Source organism: Verruconis gallopava, assembly GCF_000836295.1.
Source record: "Verruconis gallopava strain CBS 43764 unplaced genomic scaffold supercont1.103, whole genome shotgun sequence".
Lineage (NCBI taxonomy): Eukaryota > Fungi > Ascomycota > Dothideomycetes > Venturiales > Sympoventuriaceae > Verruconis > Verruconis gallopava.
This window is the reverse complement of record NW_015622239.1, coordinates 1-22782: the sequence shown is the minus strand read 5'-3', so window position 1 is coordinate 22782 and position 22782 is coordinate 1. Positions and strand designations below refer to the sequence as shown.

At 48.3% G+C, this 22782-nt stretch overlaps 5 protein-coding genes across 11 annotated transcripts; 2 read left to right on the top strand and 3 right to left on the bottom strand.

Annotated features, from left to right (window-relative positions):
- Positions 1–39: 39 nt before the first annotated feature.
- On the bottom strand, positions 40–1711 carry PV09_09636 (uncharacterized protein). Its single transcript, XM_016363738.1, has one exon. The coding sequence runs from the start codon at positions 802–804 to the stop codon at positions 349–351; it is 456 nt and encodes a 151-aa protein (XP_016208442.1). The 5' UTR covers positions 805–1711; the 3' UTR covers positions 40–348.
- A 197-nt stretch (positions 1712–1908) lies between these two features.
- PV09_09635 lies at positions 1909–7085 on the top strand. Of its 4 annotated transcripts, none has more exons than XM_016363737.1 (4): positions 1909–3822; positions 3874–6256; positions 6323–6428; positions 6483–7085. In XM_016363737.1, the coding sequence occupies exons 1-4, from the start codon at positions 2291–2293 to the stop codon at positions 6491–6493; spliced, it is 4032 nt and encodes a 1343-aa protein (XP_016208441.1). In that variant the 5' UTR covers positions 1909–2290; the 3' UTR covers positions 6494–7085. The 4 variants fall into 4 exon arrangements, with proteins under 4 accessions (XP_016208441.1, XP_016208439.1, XP_016208440.1 ...); XM_016363735.1 differs by having other exon boundaries at positions 6471–7085; XM_016363736.1 differs by having other exon boundaries at positions 6323–6829; positions 6889–7085.
- A 916-nt stretch (positions 7086–8001) lies between these two features.
- On the bottom strand, positions 8002–11681 carry PV09_09634. 2 transcript variants are annotated; one of them, XM_016363733.1, is made up of 3 exons: positions 11409–11681; positions 10481–11348; positions 8002–10317 (listed from the first exon to the last, which is right to left on the bottom strand). In XM_016363733.1, exons 2-3 carry the CDS (start codon positions 11122–11124, stop codon positions 8397–8399), a joined length of 2565 nt encoding a protein of 854 aa, XP_016208437.1. In that variant the 5' UTR covers positions 11125–11348; positions 11409–11681; the 3' UTR covers positions 8002–8396. The 2 variants fall into 2 exon arrangements, with proteins under 2 accessions (XP_016208437.1, XP_016208436.1); XM_016363732.1 differs by having other exon boundaries at positions 10481–11681.
- Positions 11682–13835: 2154 nt separating this feature from the next.
- PV09_09633 lies at positions 13836–16420 on the bottom strand. Of its 2 annotated transcripts, XM_016363730.1 has the most exons (4): positions 16093–16420; positions 15910–16033; positions 14418–15849; positions 13836–14369 (listed from the first exon to the last, which is right to left on the bottom strand). In XM_016363730.1, exons 1-4 carry the CDS (start codon positions 16267–16269, stop codon positions 14240–14242), a joined length of 1863 nt encoding a protein of 620 aa, XP_016208434.1. In that variant the 5' UTR covers positions 16270–16420; the 3' UTR covers positions 13836–14239. The 2 variants fall into 2 exon arrangements, with proteins under 2 accessions (XP_016208434.1, XP_016208435.1); XM_016363731.1 differs by having other exon boundaries at positions 13836–15849.
- Positions 16421–17340: 920 nt separating this feature from the next.
- PV09_09632 lies at positions 17341–20082 on the top strand. 2 transcript variants are annotated; one of them, XM_016363729.1, is made up of 4 exons: positions 17341–17445; positions 17495–17679; positions 17730–18239; positions 18290–20082. In XM_016363729.1, the coding sequence occupies exons 3-4, from the start codon at positions 18001–18003 to the stop codon at positions 19782–19784; spliced, it is 1734 nt and encodes a 577-aa protein (XP_016208433.1). In that variant the 5' UTR covers positions 17341–17445; positions 17495–17679; positions 17730–18000; the 3' UTR covers positions 19785–20082. The 2 variants fall into 2 exon arrangements, with proteins under 2 accessions (XP_016208433.1, XP_016208432.1); XM_016363728.1 differs by having other exon boundaries at positions 17495–18239.
- The last annotated feature ends 2700 nt before the right edge of the window (positions 20083–22782 follow it).

Here is a 22782-nt window from a genome sequence, read left to right as displayed (position 1 = left end):
GGCAACTCACTTTGAAATCTCAAAAACACCAAAAGACACCAAAAAAACCAGAAATACGCAAGCCTATCCAGCGATTTATGAGCAATATTCTCTGGCCTATGATGCTAACATTTCTAAGTTCATGTATAGCCTTGGGCCTATGGCGTCCCGATGGGACGACAACGTGAATTCTGCAATATCATCACAAACGAGCCTTTTGGGTTTGATGCAAGAACCCCCAAATGTGAGGTGACCTGCTACACTTGGGTTTACAATCTGTACGAGTTATCATATCTTGCAGCGGAGTACGCCATTCTACCAGACCAAATCCGCTTTAGGCTGGAGAGATCGATACTTTGTAGTACCTGTTTATCGATACGCATAGTAAATCAGTGGAGAGATCACGGAGTACAGGCGAGCATAATCCTGTGTCGTGCCAGGTCGTCCATTCTTCCCAAATCGCTCATCTCTTTCTTGGAGAGAAAAATGTACCGAGTTTGGGAGGGAAACCCTCACTTCTGGAGACGCGTTTCGCAGGCATAGTCTGAAGAAGCAAGCGTTTTGTCCCTCACAAAGACCTTTCGCGGGATACGCCCTGGAACCTTCATAGCGAGTTCGGAGCTTGAAATCCACGGCAATTTTGCGAACGGGTTGATTGTGCAACAGGACGCTCGGACGACTTTTCTCGCAGTGCTCATTCTGAAATGGTTGGGTATGCGAGTGATTGAGCGACGTAGGTTGGGGAATTGATGGCCGTATTGGGAGGAATAGCATCTCAGGTGTGTCTGGGATTCTAGCGAGCTGCGAATTGCAGAAGAGATCCATGAAGGTGCGGAATCGGTAGGACTAACCTTAACCCTTTCCGTGTGGCGTTCATGAAGGGTTCGTTGAGATACTGCAGAACAAGTCCTGGAAGTTCGCTTCTGCTCTTTGCCACAAGACAATGGCTAGGACAGTGGTAAGAGTCTTCCCTTTCGTTCCTTCTATGCAGTCTCGGCATTTCAGCGCTTTGGTACATTCTGCACATCTCAGCACAAGGAATCAACCAGCGAGAGCACGGAAAGAAGTAATCACAAAAATCTGCAGGCGAATCTCGGCGGCTCTGCAAGAAGATTGACGTTCTGGCCACGACTTGGCATATTTCTGCATTACTATGCACCATCTCGAGGGTGTGCTTTAAGCTGCAGGTCGGTTGCATCTGACGCGGATGAAGATGTGCTTGGTGCAAAGCAGAAGTGGTTCATGTACTAGGATCAGGACATGGCGCGGTCCACAAGCCGGGCCGACAGCATGCCATATGCAGAGTTCCATTAGTCAGTGGATGGCGTGGCCGCACAACTATCACGGCAGGAAAGTCTACGGTACAAATGGGCTGTGGTTTTCAGGACATTGAGCCGGGCTCAAAACTTTTCTTACGAGCCAAAGAGCGGAGCTAGAGAGCGTCTGGATGACTGGACGTGCTAGGACGGTTTGTAGCAGAGAATCTGGGCCTGGAAAGTTGGGAATGAGCGAGTGAATTCGCAAGGACAAGTATCGCGACTTGCAAGGGCAAGGATACGGCTGAGCCGCTGATAGACGGGTGGGAAGAGAGGATTGTCAAAATTGCGAGGCAAGGACCCTTGGCCGATGATGAGAAGGACGAGGTGGGATGATGGCCTGGCCGCCGCGAAGATGACATGCGGCGACCATGCGGCTGATCAAGATGAGGGCGCGCCTGGATGTGAGAGCGAACGGGTGGACGAAGAACAGGAGTGCGCGGGACGACGGTCACGCTGGAGCGGGATTCTCATCAGCGCAAAGTCGCAGGCCGTCCAGCAAGAGGCCCAGGACGACCGTGAAGGACGTTGACGTCCCGAGTTGCCTGTGACTTTTAGAGCGCGTGGTACGTGCTGGCCAGTGGAGGATCCGGCTGAGCACGCTGATTGGCTCCAGCTTCTCCGCACGAGAGACTCTGACTTTCCACCTGGACTTGCTGCGGACGGGCCCGTATTACCACCATCATCTCTGCACCACCACCACCTCCGCCGCCGTTCGCCCTCTCGAGCCTCTTTCGAGATCGCGAGGACTCATTCCAGGACCCCCCCAGCCACTAGCGATGGACGAGTAGTTATCTCCAGCAAGCCACTCCGCAAGCTTTCGCCCCTTCGGTGTCCACCTCCGCACCGAAACCCTCCCGTGCTGTTCTTTCTCGGCCGCGCCTACGCGGCAGCAACCACAACGAATCAAGTGCTACAGCCGCGTAGGCGACTTTGCTGCCGCTGCCATCGTTTCAGCCGGCTGGCAAGTTCTACCTCAGCCCTTGCTACCGACAATGTTCAACTCAAACTTTGCTTCACCGCCTGATCTGCCGAGTCCGAACGCGAATATGTATGATGTGGACGGACTGGACGAGTCATCTTTTGATCTGGTCGATGGCGCCAATCCAACATTTGACCCAAATGACTTCCTGAACTCCGACCTTATGTCGTCTCCCGCACCGACCACAGCGCAGTTGAATTTCGGATCTCCAGTCATCTTTCAGAACAAGGCCGCGCAAAGCCCTTTGCCCCAATTTCACCCCAGGTCCGTGGTGTCCTCCGCCTCGCCTGAGAGTTCTACACAGGACTCATCTTCGGATTCCTCCGGCCGAAGGAAGCGCAAGAGCCCTTCGGAGTCCTCGCCTGGTGCCGTGTTTGGATCGTACCACTCGCAGAACGAGAATTCATGGTCTGATCAGGGACTGGAGATGGCAAGGGGAAAAAGGAGGCCCAAGCATGATTCCCCGGTCATGAAGCAGGAGGACGCGAGTATGGGAATGCTGAACAATTCAATGACCCAGTCGTTCAACATTAAAAGCGCTGCCAACAGTCCCCCCGCTGTTCCAGGTGCTCCTGCGTCGAAGACTTGGAGTATCGGTACGCCAAGGTCTGCGGGCGAACAAGATCTTTCAGCCATGCCTTACAGGACCCGATCGCCGGCTACGTTTCACTTCGGCATCGGCAGTCGCGATACCACTCCCCCTTCAGCTATGCCATTCGATTCGACACATAACACACCTTATATGATGATGAGAGATTCGCCAGATACAGATCCACTGTCTTTCCCAGGTCGTACTCCGCTTGGCAGCATGATGGATGGTTTCACCATGTTCAGCCCTGCACCTGCCATTCAAACCACTACAAATATGGGCACTGTTCGGCCTGGTGATATAGGCCGACAACAGATTAGGCTCCACGTGTCACCACTCGGTCAAAAATCACGAGTAGAGACGCAGATTCCTATAAAGCTAACCCTTGACCCATTACCAGCCCACGTCAAGAAGATGCACCTGCCAACCGAGACAATCGCCAAAGCCAAATTTCTTGCTAAAGAGACTCGCCCTTCACATGATACACTTGAGCTTTCCGCAATGCTTGTTTGCACAAGTGCCATGGAGAAACCGGAACACAAAGCTCATGCCTTGCAGATAGCTCGTGAAGGCTCGCATCTCAAGCGGGGCGTTAATCCACGACGATCTTCGACCGGCGACACAAAGAAAGGCGGTGAGCTAGATCTAAGCGATCCTGACTCACCAATGAATGGTGGCCCGGTAAGAATATGTGATAATTGCGTATCTCGTGAGCGGAAGCGAGCTGGTCGTAAGAAAGCGAAGAAGCAAGAAGACGAAGAACGATGGTATGAGTATGAGCACGATCGCATTATCATGTTCAATACAACCGAATATGTTGAGTTCCATACTCCCACGCCAGCGAAAGAGCCTCAATACGCCGAGAACGTCAGTTTCTCTCCAGAGGCGAAGCAAATTGATGCACCTATGCGCATAGTTTGCTATTGTAGACATCAACAAGAAAAGATTGGTTTCCAGTAAGTTTTGTGGACCTAGTTTTCGTAACATCCCGCTGAAGGATTTTCTAGGGTTATTTTCACGATAAAGGACTTTCAAGGACGCATTGTGGCCCAAGTGATGACGCAATCCATACTTATAACTGACGACCATAAAACACATACGCACGGCGTCTCCAGCACACCTGGCCTGGCTGTCGTAGATAGTGCAAACGTGAGCATACCTAGTTTCATACCAGGAGGGGCAGTGCAACCTCACGGCTTGCCAGGAAGAGCCTATCATTCAAGCACGAATTTGGCTGGCCTAAGCAGCCAAAGTTTCTTCAACAATATCGGAAATGCGCTCGCACAAGGTCAAAGATCGGCGACATCAATGACACCACGAAATCTGTCAAGGCCAGCATCTCCATCAGGCCACACTGGACCAAAAAAGAAGAGGAAGGGCTCAAGCGGCCAGCACAAGATTCCTGCAGATCTCATGATGACTCGTTCTGATCATGAACCAATAACATCGACTCCTACCGCAACATCCACGTCTCAAGTAATGGCCTCGCACGTTTCTCCAGAAAGTGGAAATTTTGGTTTCGACACCAGCATGTCCTTCGGCGGGTTGACACAACAGAATACATTCAACACAACTCCGCCAACGCCCGATCCTTCCATTCCTCAAACAGTCAACCACGAGAAAGGAGACAACTATTTCTTCTCGGCACCAAATTCTGCGCATCCCAGCCGAGCGCCAAGTCCGACATCCTTTGCTCGACAGCAGATTGGCATGTATTCGAATGCAGTAGCTGCAAAGCCAAATGCCTTCAGTGGAATACAGTTTGGTGCAAATGAGTCACACCCCCCCCCAACCATGTATAAAATTCGGCCTGATAGGGGCCCAACAAGCGGCAACATTGAAGTTGTGATTCTTGGCAAAAACTTCAACCGCAATCTCGAGGTCATGTTCGGAGACAACATCGCTACAGCTACAACATTCTGGAACTCGGATACGCTTGTTTGCTTATTGCCACCTGCTGTGAACGCTGGGGCTGTGCCGGTTACCTTTGTGACAACTGACCAGCGAAGTTTCCTTCCGCCGAGCTCATCCACGCTCATGTTCACATATGTCAACGACGGCCAGCAATCTCTTTTCGAGCTTGCCATACGGCTTCAATGTCAGGCGCAGACCGGTCAAGGTAGTGATCATCTACAATACGCGCAGAATCTAATCAATGCGTTGTCGCCCGGAAACAATTTCACTGGAGGACAGGCCGGTGGCTTTAACGCCAACATGTTGAGTACGGGCAACGCAGAGGATTTAATGTTATCAATTATCAACAAAGTCGATTTGATCGATAGTCCGTTCAAACCGTACTACGAACATAGGACCGACAGAGGCTCAACAATGCTGGCTGTTGCTTGCAGACTTGGCTACGAGAGGCTTGTTGCAGCACTCCTCGCGCGTGGAGCAGATCCGGACGCTGCCGATGTTGGAGGCTTCACGCCTTTGATGCTGGCTGCGCTGTGCGGCCACGTTTCCATTGTTCGAAGGCTAATTTTGCGTGGGGCTGATCCAGGCTTGCGGAACTTGCGCGGTATGACAGCCGCAGAACTGGCGCCCACACCGGAGGTCAGACAGTATGTGCGCCATCGTCGCCATTACAGATCTGTTAGCGCAGGCAGTCTGTTCGTTCGCAGCAGAGCAAACAGTGCGACATCAACCCGATCTTTGTGGGGCCCACCTTCCTCCAGTGCTAGCAGTACAATGTATTCAACTGAAGATGAGTCGGCTCTGGAAAGTGGAAATGAGGACGAGAACGATCATATAGTGCATGTGTCTTTATCAGCTCTTGCTTCGCGACGTCAAAGCCTCGCTGCTTTGCAATCTCGTCGAGGAAGTGAGATCTCGCGAACAGGCGCTGATACCATTCTTTCGACACCTGCGGCAGTTCCAAGCGAAAATGCACCAGCGAATACGATTTCGATGCTAACAGCGCTCCGCGATCAGATGACGGCACAGATCAATGCTTTGCAGCAGAATTTGACGTCGATGCAGCTCTCTGATTTATTGCAGGAGCAAGACTTGAGAGCCTTTGGCCGCAGGATAAGCACATGGGGACCTATGATGCGACGTGTCCCTTCGCCAAGATCTGCTTCGCCAGCATCTTCAGAGCCGCCGCCGCCATATCATGAAGCATGCCCTGATAGTGCTGACCAGGACTTTGATACGAAGCCTCCTGACGTGCTCGTCGCTGAATCGAGTCATTCTGCATTCACTGCAACACTTCTGCCACCATCATCCGCACATGACTCAACACTGCGACAGCGAGCAGCTGCAGAAAGCACAGCTGGTAAAGTTACAATCGGAAAGACAAGTCCGACGGGCGTGGAAGCTGCAGAACTACGAAGAATTCGCTTGGAGAGATTGACTCCAGCAAAATACGACAAAAATTTGTGGTCAATCTGGGTACGTTTTTTTCAAAGCATTTTGCTTGTTTTGCTCCCAGCGCTGAAAATTAACACATTTATGCAGTTCCCACTACTCATTATTCTCGTGACATGGTATTTTTCCGGCTTGCAAGCTCCGCCCTTCGTGTCGTGGCTGAAGTCACTCAACGTAACTGTCACTGAGTCGTTCGGTAAGGCATTCCCTGCGTTATAAAATGTTCCTGACCAAGTAGGTTTTGCTGCAGTGGAACAATGAAATTCATCGTCCGGGATTATGTCTATTCGCTATTTCGCTATTTGGTTCTTGCTGTATTTACCACCTTAACAGTTGAAGTCTACATATATGGTTATCCCCATAGCATGGCGTTCTTGTATCATGAATTGGATGATGGCATCTATAATATGATATGGATGGCATCGGGATGGAGTTTAGTATTAATAGGTATGGCTCCGGAAGAGAAAAGGTAAAAGGTGGCTTTGAAGTGACCTGGAAGAACTTGGGTTCTGTGTTGTGGATAATATAAGTCTCCTGACATTCGTTCAATCTATTTAATGTTTCAACGTTTTAGCAAAGCATGGCACGCAGAAAATGGTTTGTTCACGTCAAAATTGGTATTTTTTTTATCGTTACTGATGTTATGGATTCATCAGGTAGATTATTCTTGCAATATTGGGAATGAGCAGGAGAATCTTCGACACATAACTTACTTGGTTTTTGTATGTTTGAAAAATACCGTTGTTGGAAAAAAGACTGGTATCCTCAACGATAGGAATTCTTGTGCAGCAAATCATGCATAAGAATCGCCCTTGGTATGAAATTTTTACGTAAGGAAATAGCTAAATCTTGGAGGCAGGCTTCGACCTGTTCTCGAAGGAACAAATTTCCAGCAAAACAGTAAAATTGTGTGAATATTGATGATTGTCCTGCAAAGAGATAGTCAGGGAGACTTCCAATATGTGGGAAACACCAATTGTCCAGCCACGCTTCGACACAGGGCCTCTGTTGATGTTCGTCAACGAAGAGCTGAGATTTCTCTACGGGCATGAAGCCACTAAGAACAAGTATCGTCTAAGGCCAAAAAGAAGAAAAAAAAAGCTGTCAGAAGAGCACGTTGAAAGATTGGACTCAACTCGAATAATTGGCGGCTCTGAGGGGTCGGTAGCTTTGTCCTATGTAATCCCAAGGGCAAAGTAGTTTCAATCGAGAGCATTAGACTCTACCATCAATTACGAAGCTTCCACGGCGAAGACCAAATAGTTTTTGTATCGACAATTGATCTTCATCGTCCACTCGCAGTTATCCTAGCCACCGTGTAGTTAGAGGACCGTCAGTTCCCTCAGAAGATCTCTGTGCTTCTTGTCGTCCTATTACTTCCTTTAGATGTGCTCACGTCGATATCAGGTTTCGAAATGGGAATGAGAGTTCGTCACGGAACCGTGGCTGGCAAACCCCGATTCACAGATGTCAGCAGCAACAATGATCTCGTTTTACTTTGTACTCTCCGAATACAAACGATCGAGCTGGGCACTTACGTCCAGGCTAAGTCAAATGGAATCTGAAGAAACTGACCCCAATATGATTAACCTATGCAATGAAACATGGGAATTTGATTTCAAGGGATATCACGAAATTGCATACGACGGGAATGTCACAAACCTCATGAACGACACATGCGTGACACCAAAACGCTTAGAAAATAACCGCTCTCAAAGAAGTATCAGTCCATTGATTCAAAGTCAGGCATAGAATGCAAGGCATAAAATGGGAACCGTAGCCCTTCCTGAACTGTGTTCATGTGATTCTCACTTCTACCTGTGTTTCCACTGAGCTAAAACAGCAACGGCCGTCACACTTGTTAGGGGATATAGAGTTCTCTATTTGGGACGCAGCTGGTGCTATTCTCCCACTCCAATATACTGGATACGTTTGTCCCGTTTCACAAAAACCACATCCACGACTGCTCAAGGCGTCCAACAAAATCAAACATGGCACATCACACGTACAAAGCACTTCTGTACTTGTGTGCATTAAGCATGTATTCATAATCCCCAATTCTTTCCCCAACACCTCGCCAATTCAAATAAAAAAGAAAAAAATCACACATAAGAGCAAAGCGAGCATTGATGTCTCCCTTGCTAAGAAAAGAATTGTTTTCAAGTCACATTACCATCTTTTCCACCCGGATTCGGGGCTCGTATCCCAATTCCTCGAGCATGATCCACTCCTTCACCAGTTGGGCACCGAAGCGGACTGCCTGCAGCGGACTCGTGTCTACACTAACGGGAAGCCAGTAGCGGCCCCGGAGTTGTACTTCTCCGGCCTTTTTCTCACTGAGGAGTGTCTCTGGCGTGGAATCACGGGGCTCAGTTGCACGACTAGCCCAAGTGTCAGGGAATCCATGTGTAATCTCCTCAACGGGCAACTTGGATGCAGCCTCGCGTGCGCAATCCGTCATGGCGCGAAATGCCTCGACCATTATCTTAGTATTCTCCATCGTTGGGTTGTTTGCCGCACTCCCCCCCGGCTCAAGGATGGCTGACTGTGGTGAATCTGCAGCCAACGGCGCGTTGGCGGCACGGGCGAGTCTGTCTGCGGCTACGGTTGATATGCGTGCGTTAATCGCAACCCCAAGGTAACTGTGTAGGCCATCGAGAGGCTTATAGTGTGCAACAAAACTGCGCATATGCCTGAATAAGGGAAGGAGGGTACGCCATGAAGTCTCGATCTCTGCGGCGCGACCTTCTAGCTTGCGACGGGCGTCACCAATTGAATAAGCCAGCATATACGCGAGGATGCATTCGATTCCAAGAAGGGCCATGCGCTTGCGCTCTGCTTCAGTCTGCTGTTCTCTGTCCTTACGCTTGGAGGCCAGGTCTTGATTATCGTGTTTGAGCTGGCGACCAAGCGCATTGAAGCGCTGAGACTCCGCGGCCAAAGCCCTCAGCTCGGCGGCTCTGAGGGCCGGTGTAGGAGCTGATGTCGGGCCTTTGGACCTGGTTGTCGAGGCAGCGGGAGTGGTATGATTCTGTTTGCTACCTGGGGTGGGGACAGAAGTATCTTGCGACACAGAACGAGCCATAGCGGAGGCTTTGAGGTGAATCTGGCGTGGCGTCACTACAATAGACTCTTTTATCGAACCAGAAGGAGCCCCAGAAGCTATAGGCGTTCGAGGGTTCTTTTCCTTTTCTTGATCCAATGCCGCTGCTGCCGTGTGTTTGTTCGATGAGACCGGTTCTGAGTCATCAAAAGACTTTGGAAGCTTCTCTGGAGTCTTTGCCTTCCCTTGTACTGCTCCAAGATGTAACCGATCCCTTTCCTTGGCCAATATATCCCTCCTTGGCCGCTGGATGGGTGACATTGCGTCACTCGTTGCTTTCGACCCTAAATTATCTCCGCCTGCACGCTGCAGCATAACTGACCTTGCCGTGGCGCGTTCCTTGCCAGTATTTGGCAGAAAATCCTCGTCCAGGGGGAATTTATTACGATCTGGACGTGGCGACATGCGCAACAGCTGACGGATTTGCCATGCCACTTTCTTGCTGTATTTCAAACGCGCCATCATTTTTGGTTGCGTCGGTGGCTTCTCTGACACTTCGTCTTCACCAGTTTCGCTATCGGACTGTTCCATGCTGGCTTTTGAAATCCCGCCCTTGGCTTTCTCCGGAGGCGTGAGACCCGACGATTTCGATTTTGAGGCTGAATTCGTCGCAGATCTTCCCGAAGTTCTTGTTGTCTTGCTTGCTGGGGATGATACTGGGGAGTCTGGTTTTCCCAGTTCTTTCTCCTTTTGCAACTGTGCTTCAATCTTAGGTGGCAATGTGGGCGAGAGCATGTCTGGTAGATCCCACCGATTCGAAGTATTCTGTTTCTGCGTTGAAGATTTCTCAAACACATATTCGAAAGGATTTGTAGGAGACAATAATGCGGGCAAGCCATGTGGAGCTCCGTTCGGGTAGTCGATGGGTGACGGTCGTAGTGAGGGAGAGTGCGATTGCTTGATTGACGGAGATGACAGGCGAGGCTTCTTCATTGAGGGGATTTTCTCGGCTGCATGTTTCTCAAGATCTGCATCGCGAGACCTGATGTTTCCGTCAGTCCGTGTCTGATATATTGCACACAAGGCGCTGTTGAATCACCGTAGGTGTGGCAACATTTAAGCGATTATTGTAGCATTCAAAAATGAACCAAAGAAGCGATTGTGACATGCAGCTGTAACGGTCCATTCGCCTTTGACTATCGTACCTTTTCAATCCAGATCCTTGCTGCTCTTCCTTCTGAATCTTGTGCTCTGTCTTTACGCCGTTCATTCTCCCGTCTTCGCGAGGATTCATCCGCACAACAGGCCTCTCTTTCTCTGGGCTCATGTGTTTCTGATTAACCTTTCCCTCAGCAAGCTTGCTCTTATAAGCACTGAATGAGATCTTCTTCTTATTTCCTGAACCTGCAACGGGCATTCCCAGCGTTGTCGCCGTTTCGTTTTTAATTACTTCCTTTTTGCTCGTATTGTTTAACAACTTCTGCTGATGCTGCTGTGCAGCCTGTAGTCGCTCCCGCTCCTCGTCAATATGTGATCGCACAACAAAGCAGCTCTGCCCCGGCTCACGGTACACATACGTCATGTACTGGAGTCCTTCCTCGTGTAAGTAAAAGGGTGTGTTCCTTGCCCAGCTTTCGGCCTCTTGACGCGTCGGATAGTGGTAGCGGGGCTCGACATTGACAGGCGCAGACAGGAGATAAGGGTACTCAGGAATGGCGGCGGTGATGCGTGCACACGCAGCGTCGACGATAGACTTTGTGGTAGCTGTACAAATATCTTCGGTGGCTTCTTCGCTATCCTCAGGATGATGGTGGCGATGCTCGTGTTGATCTTGAGAGCTGCAACTCATCCTTGGCACACTGGTCTCGCGGCCTCCGTCTGCTTTCTGACTGTTGCAGAGGCTATAACTTTTCTAGTTGTTATCTGTGATAAATCTGATGTGTACATGCCGGCTCGCAGAGGAGCCGTCAAGGATAGCGCCAGCTGTTCAGGTGAGCATGTGGTTATAATCTTTCTCTGGACGTGATGCTTTTGCGCGCGCCACTTGACTCCACTGCCAACACAACAATCCTTCTTTGTTGTAATTAATCCCTCGTTTCGAAAGGTAACTGCGGTGGAAGGAGACAAATTTACCTTTCACCTTCCTGTGCTGAATGTGCGGCGTGCGTGATCGCGAGCTTGCACCGCGCAAAAATAGGTATGCGCCGCTCCGAATGGCAAAAAGCCTCCCTGCTCCGTTGCGATGATGATTTGCCGGTGCAGATATGCGTCAAGGCGCTGGCAAGACTTCCGCTGCAAATGTGGACGGTTGTCTGGCGGGCAGATGCAGGGCTGTTCCGACGACCTTTGCAGAAGTAACCCCCTCCAAGCGTCAGATCTGAGTTCACTTTAGAGTGAACCGTCTTCCCCATCAGCGACACAACCCGTGATGGAAGGCTTTCAGTGTCTTTTTGAACCTCATCAACTCATGACAGATCCGAAAGCAGCCTCATGAGACGATGGAGAGGACGTAGAGGGGCGAATTGTTTTGTATGAGCGTAGGGGCAGATGCACCCTGTTGGGAGTGGTAAGGGGAACACTTAACATGGTTGGCATGATAGGCATGCTGATCAAAAATCCCGTCCGGAGAGGAACGAGCCAGGTGAGTTTCCGGGAGGGAGGCAAAGAAAACACAAATATACCCTCCCTCATCATGCGTTGCAAATGAGCGTTGAGTTGCACTCCCGCCACCTCATTACCGTCTCTATCGGTTGTCCACCGCACAGGCTAAGCGACTTAAAACATAAGTTAACGTAAAGAAGACTTATATGGGACACGACCGGCTTGACCGGCGTTTGATATGCATCACGTACAGACTCGCGGTAAATAGGGTAATCAATCGAGGTGTCACGAAAGCATGGCTTTCGATTTACTTTCTCCTTCTTACGTATCGACATCGACACATCCATGGCCACGAGCTAACGAACGACTCCGCATCCAAACACAATCTTTTCTTTACTCTTTATATCTTTTGTTCAAGATCTTAAGGCTACTGATTTTCTCATTACAACGGTCCTGGTCATAATATCGGCAGTGAGATCCGAACATATTTGTAACGACATCTAGACGAACACATCTATCTATATTCATCCTCAGTTGGCACAGCCTGTGTAAAGGGCTCATTGATATCATTCTCGCCCTTCGACTCAGGCAGAGGCAAAGTCCATGTATGTAAGTTTGACATGTCAAGAATCAGCTAAACCCCGGGAAGATCTACACGAGATTCTTCTCAAATGAAATTCCCAAAGCACGTATCGCCTTTTCCAATTGCAAATCTGTAGGATCCATGCTTTAAATTATTACAAAAACGATCTTACTAGCCACGACTATGCACAGTCAGCATCTGCGGCCGGGGTCGATCAAGCTGCTCCACCACCTTCAAAGATTATCTACTATCCAACCCAAAGCCATCTGCAGCTGCATTGGCATCCGTCAATCGTAGGCATTGGAACCTATACCGCTCCGTTTGGCCACAACATTGAATGCTTCTGTGGCGAAATCTCGTATTTCTGGGACACGTGCTGCAAACACAGCATCTGCTATGGTTTTCAAGGTGTGCAATCGTTGTGGGCACTGTTGGTGCTAGGCCACACTCATAATTCGGTTTGATCCTTGATAAATGTACCCAGGCATCTTGTGTTGTGAGAACAGCCGTGGGTTGACGTCCATAACAGTAAGCTGCAACTAAGACCGAATGAGTGCTCATTGGGTTGTCCGTTTGGTTGTGTAATCTGGACGTCTGCAGTCGCTTATTTTGTGTTTCGAATGAACACGTACTCTCTATTGTTGAATCTCGCCGACGAGCTGGACGTCGCGTTATGGCTCATTCATTGTCTCGGCGTCAACCCCAGAGGTAGTAAAATCATTCTTGGGGGCAAATATTAGGTCAAAGTCGCGTTTCTGCTTGTGCTCAGTAGCCTAAGCTTCTACTGGCGCAATGGCTGCCCTGCCGTCCTGCTCAGACGAGACATCGATTACACTCGCTGACTTTTTGTCATCTTCTCTCCCATTTCAGTGGCCACTGGCCAGAATCTAGGTTAAATTTTGAATAATCGTCTCCAAACGCAGAATCAAGATCAAAAATAGAAAGATTCAGCACCTCTGGCGCTGGAGTATCTTGTGCTAGGATCTTGTACATCTTCCTCATGCACTTACACCCTGCCCTATCAAATGCTATATCTTCAAAACTGGTTGAGGCTTACATCATGCGAACTATGCTCTTCCATGACAGATGATCTAATATCATGGTGAGAATGTCACTTGGTAGGTTTCAAGAAGCCTGATGAGTTCTTTCTCTCTCTGGATGGATTGGTTTCTTGCTGCGGAACAGACTCAGACGATGATGGCAGTTGTTGTCTTGCTTATATCTTTCACTTGGTTGTTATTTCGCCGTGCGAGGATATTGACGTGAGGGGGTAATGCTGCCCAAATGGTGTTGACTTTAGCAACGGTACAAGGAAAGCGTGCAAATTTCAATCTTGGACATCTGTGATAATGTGTTCTGCTGTTTGGAGAGTGGTCTATTGGCATTTCTCATGGAGGTCAAGTCCTACTGTAGCATTGCTGTAACTTTTCCGTCTGATACACTAAGTTTCGACAGCTCCGTTCGCAGAGCGCCAATGGGTCAAAATAGCATGATGCGCGTATTTTGGACCTGACGACTTTGTGGTAGCACGCTTTTGCGTAGCTGGGAAAAGCCGAGCACACATAGACGATGAAAAATGCGCATGTGTTAGCTGCAGCAGCAGCATTGAAGCAAGTATACCATGTGGAATTCAAAGAATCAAACTGACATGCAAGCGAGAATTAGTTGATGACGTCCAAGGCACTAGGGGCCTAGATAGAAAACTTGTTATTCGCTTATTATTTTCAGTGTCAGTTCCCAGTATCTGCAAAATTACGACATTCAAGAACTTGCCAAACGCCTACAACAAAAGTCTGTTCTGCAGCGCCTTGATCGAAGACCCCAGCTCTGATGTGAACAACGTAGGTATCTCATCACCGCACCTGCCCGCAAGTACGACGCTGCTGGGTAAAGAATGCTGATCAAGACCACTACTATCCGTTAAAAGGCACCCAGTGTGCATTTCCTCGAATTCTCACATGTGCCGTTCGAGCTCGAGGTCCTGTTCTGGTTGCGGTGTTGGTATGCGCCTAAGACAAGGCCATTGCTCTGTGTTGTCGAGCTGTAAGACCAATGTCGTGTCGATATCGTTGGTCGGCAGGCTTGGATCGAAGCATGCAACATTAAAGTCCAAAGGCGAAGGGGGACCCAAATTGTTATTTAATGGCTGATTAAAGTTGAACAGTGTAGGCAGGTCTTTACTCACTTCCGCTGCTGTGTTATTAGATCCGGAAGTCGTGGGTTTGCGAGAATTTAAGTTAGCATACGAAGGCTTCTCAAAAGCAGTCGTGACGAAATTACTGCTGTGCGCAAACGATTGTCCAACTGTGCTGCCAGTGCCACCACCACCTCTCGAAGCGAGATCACCTCGCAAATATATACTGCGTGAACAGCTCTTACAAAGAAACCATGACCTATTATGATATTGACGTTCCTCAAGATAATCCAGAGAGCTCTCTGCGATATGGCACCTGGAACAGCTTGCGACTTCGCACAACGCATTTTCAAGATGTTTGTTTCGTCCTATGCTAGGCAGATCGCGTAACGTCCTCTTCAAACCCTTGTGACAAATGGAACTGTCTGGATCATTCGCAGATATGCTGTCTTCGACCAGCGGAGATTTAGTCTCGGCCGGGGAAAAGAGGTATCTGGAAGAATGATTAGGAGGCCACAAATCGACCTCCACCTGGTTCGTGGGTGGTACAAGCTTTTTCTGCCATGGAGTCGAAGTCAGATATGCAATGAGAGTTTTGCTCACCCTATCTTGGAGAAGACCAGTGGACTGACCAAGATACACCATATGGTGTGCCAGAAGCCTGATGAGTTCCGTTCCGCGCTCTTCATCGGAATGCGTAATAGACGATGGCTGCGCATGCTGAACTGCAGTCGATTGATCTACGGCCAGAGGGAGCCGTGACAAGTCACCAAGGCTTTCGGCTACATATTTCGACGATATGATGCATCCAAGAAGCAGTAAGAACATGGCGTAGAGTTCATGCTTTCTCAGGCGAGCCAGGGTCATAGGCTTGATATGAGACTCTAGGTGCAAAAGCAATCGGTATCCACAGTGGCGGAGTATTCTGATATCAGTGGAATTTTGAGAATATACGACATTTCCACTGCATGTGTTGAAAATCATGGATGATGTGGAGACAAGCCATTTGAAGACTTGGGCGATTTCAGAACCAATCAGATCGGAGATAATCGACAGCAGTGACGCTGATGACAGAAGTCCTGCCATACTGGCTCTGGAAGCGTCGTGGTCGCGCACAAGCCAGCCAGCCACAAAGGTAGAAAGCTCGTCAATGTTCCATTGAAAAGGTATATCGAATTTTAAATCCAGATCTCCATGGGTAAGGTATTGTAGCACTGGTACACCACCTAGACCGATATCGGGATCAAATCGAGCTTCTGTGATAGTAAGCATAGAACTACCCAGCAAGCTAATGAAAAGGATGAGGTCAAACACACCCAAGCCGTAGATTGTCACGTTCATCAATGAAGGCCTTACGCAATCCATCCAGGCCAGTGAGCAAGAAGCAATTTTGTTCTCTGCAGCGCGCACACATGTTGTGCACGGATTTCCTCGTGAGCACTAATAAGATATGTTGAGTCGAATTTCTTTGAATAAGGGCGTTTGACCTGTCTACGTACGGATTTCTTAAGCAAGTGACATCGAAGACATGCACCAACCTTGCGGACCTCATGTACCTGTTCTCGTCTTTCATTGCTATATGATACTCTCCGGGCGTGGAAGGTTCCACCTAACGTAAAGCATATATAACCATTCGGAGGCGCTCTTTTCCGGGCACAGCGTTTGGTTGTTTTCATGGCTGCTCAAGAACTAGTTGTATGAATGCATTTGAAGAGGCAGGGGGGGAGTACAAGCTTGACCAAAATGAAGGGAGCCCAGGCAACAACAAACCCACAACAATGACGGTTTGTGATATTTAAACATGAGAACAGATGCTCTGGTCAGGCCATGCATGGCTGTGCTGACGGAGGCCTCGGAGATCAAGAGCAAATGCGCCTCACCGCGAGCCGTTTTGGGCCTAGTTCGAGTCTGTGGTTGCTTTCTTGCAAGCTCCAGGGAGCAGGGCGATGTCAGTCCGAGAAGCCATCTTGCGACTTTGACTGGGAAGCCAAGGTAAAACCATAAACATGACCTGACCCGGAACGAATAATTTGGCAACATTATGATGGTGAAGAGACTGCGTAAGGACTCTGATGCCCAGTACACCCATCCAATCATTTGAGTCGCCAAGTCGTGCTGAACCAATCGACGAGCAAAATCAATCGCGCGCTGTAACAAGGACGCACATGAAAACAGAAATGCACCGTAGGGCTAATTTCGTTACCTTTCGTTCAGTTGAAATCCGCAGTTGAACGGAATTTGATCGAGGCATATTGGTTGCTGCTGATCATGTTCGAACGCTTTAAATAAAATTGCTTGTCCTACAGCTACCATTGTTTTCCGGCGAGAAATTGAAGGAAGAGAATCAGACAGTGGCCAACAAGCACTGCTTCGCACGATGAGCGACGAATTGATATTTTTCATGTAATCTCGCCTGATCTTCCCAGCGGAGAAAGTAAATATTGGAATAGCATGTGCAACCTTGAGTGCATGCGGAGAAATTGTTAGCCTCGAGATCTTCAGGATGTGGCCGTCAAAGAAAGACATGGCTTGACATGCACAAGCTGACTATCTTTATGTTTGGAATGGAATGGATGGCAATCGTGTTTGAGTTGACCACTATTGCAAAGTGTAGCCTGCCTGGGCAGATTTGGGAGAAATGGAGCACGTAACTTCGTTGACAAGCGCGGAAGATTCCGGTCATGAACGATGCCGAACGAATGCCGTGGCTCGCTTGTTGTTAGAAAATGTTGCCACAGCCTTGAATCAGCTCGTGTCCGCTCTTAAGAACGGCATTTTCCCCTATCAGCTTACAACTTCATCCTTACATGACAATTGTCTTAGGGTAACGGAGCCGTTGGGCCCGCGTTTGCGTCAGACTGCACTTCTTAACCAACTTAGCGTTCGTTAACTTATCTCCAGCCAATTTACTTAGTCAAGCACAGGGCCTGCTGTGAAAACAATGCGCACATCCTTGGGCTTAAACAACCTCCATGACGCAGTGGACATCTGGTCTGGATCTGGATACTATTACTTAGTGCAGGCTTCAACTCCACGGGCGAGCGTGGGATTCTTGGACGTGGTCGCGCGAGACTTCGCCAAAAGCGGCAAGCAACGACGATGTGCGCAAGACCTTCGTTCTAATTAGTTCTAACAGTGTTGCGATTGGCCAGGCACGATGTTGCAGATCAGCCATGATCTGACTCGCAACTTTCCCCGCCCTGTCGATTGTTAAAACCGCATTGGTTTCCCCGTGCTTTATCTTTTTCTTCATACCTCACCCACGTTGGGTTTCTTGGGCGGTCTTGGTATGAAGCTTGTCAAAAGCTTGTTGTTTTGTTGCATCTGTTCTCACCATTTCAGCCACAAAGTGTCTATTCCGTACACACTACTCTGACTTTCAGCTTATTGCGGTATTGTGAAAGAAAATGGCCTCAGTCGAGGCTAAGCATGTGGATTCTGCGCTCGCGAGCGATGTCGACGTGCTTGCAAAACTTGGCAAAAAACAGGTGTTGAAGCGACGTTTCGGATTCTGGTCTCTGTTTGCCTTCGCTGTCTGCGAGCTTATCACATGGGAAACCGTACTAGCACTGCTGTCCCAAGGATATGACAACGGAGGACCCGCAGGGCTGGTCTATGGCTTCATTATCGCGTGGTCGAGTACCCTGTGTGTATAAATTGGCTTTGTTTGGGTAAATTCGCTGACCGGATGTAAAGATCCGTTTACATTTGCATCTCCGAACTTGCGTCCATGGCTCCAATCGCCTGCGGTCAGTATTTCTGGGTCTACATGCTAGCTCCCAAGCGCTACAAGAAAGCCGCGAGCTACATTATCGGATGGCTCACCTCGCTCGCATGGGTCGCTACGGTAGCAACCGAATCACTGTTTGCAGGAACCATTATCCAAGGAATTCTGGTTTTGAACTATCCAGACTACGGTTACGAACGATGGCAGGGCACGCTCCTGACCTGGGCTGTCATCCTCGTCAATGTTCTCATCAATGTGCTTACTCCTGGAGCGCTTCCCAAATTTGAGATTACTATTATGGCTCTGCATATTTGCGGCTTTGTGGCTATTCTCGCAACACTCCTTTCAACCGCCGACATTGGTACCGCGCGCTCCGTCTGGCTTACAAGTCTCAACGAAGGGGGTTGGTCTACCCAAGGCCTTTCGTACTGCGTGGGATTTATGGGAAATGTCGCAACATTTGTCGGCGCTGACGCATCGGTGCACATGGCAGAAGAGGTTGAGAACGCCGCGTTGAACATCCCAAGAGCCATCGTTGCGGGTATGTGTATCAACGGTGTGATCGGCTTTGCAATGATGATCGTTGCCCTTTACTGTCTTGGAGATCCTACAAGCGTGTTGGAGACGGCGACGGGCTTCCCCTTCCTGCAAATTTTTCTCAACAGTGTGAAAAGCACTGCTGGTGCAATAGGCATGGGTGTGATAGTGCTGATCCTTACATGGATGTGTGCATTAGGGATCACGACTACAGCATCAAGGATGACTTGGTCATTTGCTCGTGACAAAGGAACTCCCGGCTCCAGGATCCTCAGTCGTGTTTCGAAAAGGACAAAAGTCCCCAACTTTGCTGTTTTCACTGTCGCCGCGATTGCAGCACTATTGGTACTCATCTACATTGGATCCGCTGTCGCTTTCAACGACGTAATCTCTCTAACTATCACTGGCTTTTACGGCTCTTACTTCCTCCCATGTGCTCTTTTGTTCTGGCACAGAATCAAAGGTCATATTCTACCATATGGTAGTTCTGTATCCAGCGCTCAGGAAACCACAACCCTGGACCCAATGGTTGGTACTGCCGAAGGAGACGTTTTACACGAAAAGAGTTCTACAAACAAAGCTCTTTTTACTGCTCCGGAAGCTGCTTCAGGGAATGGACACGCAGAAGTCGGCCACGTTGAAGTGAAACTCATTTGGGGGCCGTGGAAAATTCCGGGGATCATTGGAATCATTAACAATGCCTATGCTTGCTTCTACATGATTTTTGTGATTTTCTGGTCGGTTTGGCCGCCAGCAACGCCTGTTCAAGCTAACACCATGAACTACTCTGTCGTGGTCACAGGCGGTGTTATGATCTTAAGTGCGGTGTGGTACTATATAAGAGCAAGAAAGGTCTATGACGGACCGATTTTGGAAGAAGAGGTTGTCGATGTCGCTCGACGAGCTGGATCAGTCGTTGCATTGTGATAAGTGCGCAGAGTCACGCAGTGATTCTCAACGATTCCTGCGCTGCCATTGTAATTCGTTACGTAAGTCTGATACATACAATATTGTGGCGAATTACATAGGATATAAAGACTTGACCTGATCGGACTACGTTACTATATCTACTAGAAATGGGTTGAAAATCACACAAATCATTGTGAGTGTGAAAAAAGAAAATGTTCAAAGTAAATATCGTGTATATCTCGAGTTTTATTGCGTTCTTATGGTGTATAGAGAAGAAGTAGTGAATGCCTGCCAATGATAATGGGCGGATGTTTTCCTCGTCGGATGAATGCTGCCCAGCAATGCGATCTCAAAATTAGCATACACCGCTCACCTTACGACTAGACAGCTATGAGGAAAGAAGAGAATATTGAAATTTTATCTCAAGCAAGCTAAAGTGTCCAAGATCCATTTTTTATCACTGTCTCTACACCTCGTGTCGATCACCCTGATGCGGACTGCGATACCCGCTGGCATGAGCTCAGTGACGCGATGATCATTGATGTGGAAATTCGGCGGGTGGGCGACCCGGGCGCTCTTAATTGAGTGAGACATACTCGGCAGAGTAGCGTTTTTGTAGACGGAAGTATTGAATAGTCCTCTCCGAGATGCATGTTATAGGCTTTTGGAGGTAAGGAGTCCAAAAACTTGTAACGCCACAATCGATTGACTTGAGCACATCGACGCAGGTCCCTCAACTCAGATTAGATGCAGTCTTACCATGCACAGCCGCCATGTCTTCAGGTGATTAATTAGGAAATTTGATTTTTTGATATTTTTTTGACGGTCAAAATCGGAATTTGTTATCAGACACCCCCGCGTCTGTCATACTCATCTTCGAAAGTCATTTCAGGAAAGCCTCTCTCAGGCTACGGTACTCGGCTACCCACGTAGCTCCAAGCATGCGTTCTCTAGGTCTGACTTTACACCCTGCGGCAGTTATCATTACAGTAGAATCACGTAGCGTCCTCCTCCTCTTCTTCTCGCCTCCTGTTGTTACGAGTGTTCTGAATGCAGTGATATCGAATTTGGATGAGAAAATGGCTCCAGACTTGTATGCTCTTCCGTCGATGTGAGCCGTGAGAAGGTATACCAGATATTTATACGCACTAGATGATTGATACTCCATGATTTGCATGTTCGGTTGTCGTGTTTGACGTCAAAGACGGTCTAGCTTAAGCGAAGAAAAGAACGTTGCAGGATTCAGGCTTGAAACTTCTTACTTTGAGCTCTGTTGCTGCTACAGGCCGTCATTCACAGGATAGATAAGCACTCAGCAGCATCCGGGATAGTATCAGCGTAAATTAGATTTTTCTAGTTCTGTATTTGAATAGAGATCTGCCTAATTCATAGTAAACGCTAACGTAGTTCACCATCGAGCGGTCATTTTTACAGCACCTGCAGTTTTTGCTCTACATTTGCAGCACCAAATATTTAATTATTGTAAAAATTATCTATATTTCATACATTCAGAAACCAGATGATCATACCCACGACAAATATAACATGTGATCTGCTGCGCCGCCTCAGTAATTGCTGCATTTACTGTTAAGATCGAGCCCTCACCACCACCTGGATTTACAGCATCTTGAGGCATTTGAGGTGGCTGCATAACAATAGAGCTATTAGGAACTTGAAGTGCAGCATATTTGCTTATAACACGCCTTTTGAGTTGCCTCTTACGTTTCTGACGCTCATTTTCCTTGCGCAACTTCTCATTTTCTGCAGCTAGTAGTACTGCATTATGCATAGCAATCTGACAGCCTTTTACCAATTGATTTAGAGCTAGATCTGTTGGAGATGGTGGGCTTTTCGAACGCCTTGCTATATAGCTCTTGATTATAGTAAACTACTGCTCCGATTCAGCTATATTATGAGGCGTTTCAGGCTGCCACTGCTTGGATGCTGCAGGCAGTTGATCAGGAGGTGTCTAAGGCCTATGGATCTTTGCTAGCACCTCATCTGGGTTGAATGGCACTAGCCCTGACATTCAGAAGCCGCTTTGGGTATTACTAGATAACAAAGCATCTGTTCTGATTTGGCTATAGCCTTGTAAGAAGTCGTTTTTATCAATATGGTTGACACCGAGTCTGATGAGCTTTGTCACGTGATCTCCGTATGCTTTCTTGAGTGATGCAAAACAGCCTACATCCAATAGCTACAGTAGATGTGATAAGTGAGGAGACATACAGAGCGTTATAATTGATCAATCTTTGCAGTACTGGTCGAATTCAGGCGTGGCATAGCTACTGTGGCCATCAAGGATGAGTAGCCGGTAGACACCAACAGTCTTTGCTGCTGTACATGGCTCGAAAATCTCGCATAACCGCCTTAATCCAAGCTCATTGTTAGTCAATCTACTCTCACTTACAGCTATAAGGCTATAAGAAGGTAGTCTAACACCATCATACCATGTATTTATGTGCGTCTTGCCTTTGAGGATGACCATCGGAGGCAAGCACCATCCATTTGCATTAACTGCCTCAATTACTGTCACCCACTCTTAATTACCAGGCTGGATTTGCATAGGTTTACCTTATCTCTCTCAAGCATTAACCACGCGCGAGGTGCTTGCAATGCCCATTACAAAGCCGGTTTCATTAAAGTTGTAGATATCATCATTAAGGATGCCATATTTATCAATTGTATTGCGCACAAGCCAAAACCAATCTCTGATTAGCTGAGGATCTTCGCATTTTACTTATTGGCAACCACAGTTGCGTACATATTATGATTTGAGTGTTAGATGACGAGCAATATAGCAACTTGCCCAGTTAATTCTAATATATCAGTGTGCTGATTGGATGGATCGGATCAGCGATCCGACTCCCAAGTGGGTCTCTTGGCGGATCTGGATAATCCACTAGGATTATCCGGATTGATCCACCTGAGGCCCTTTATGGCGTTACTGAGGCTGTTGATTATGCCACATATGACTTAAAATAGAAAATATTTATGATGGTGAAGTGCTCGGATT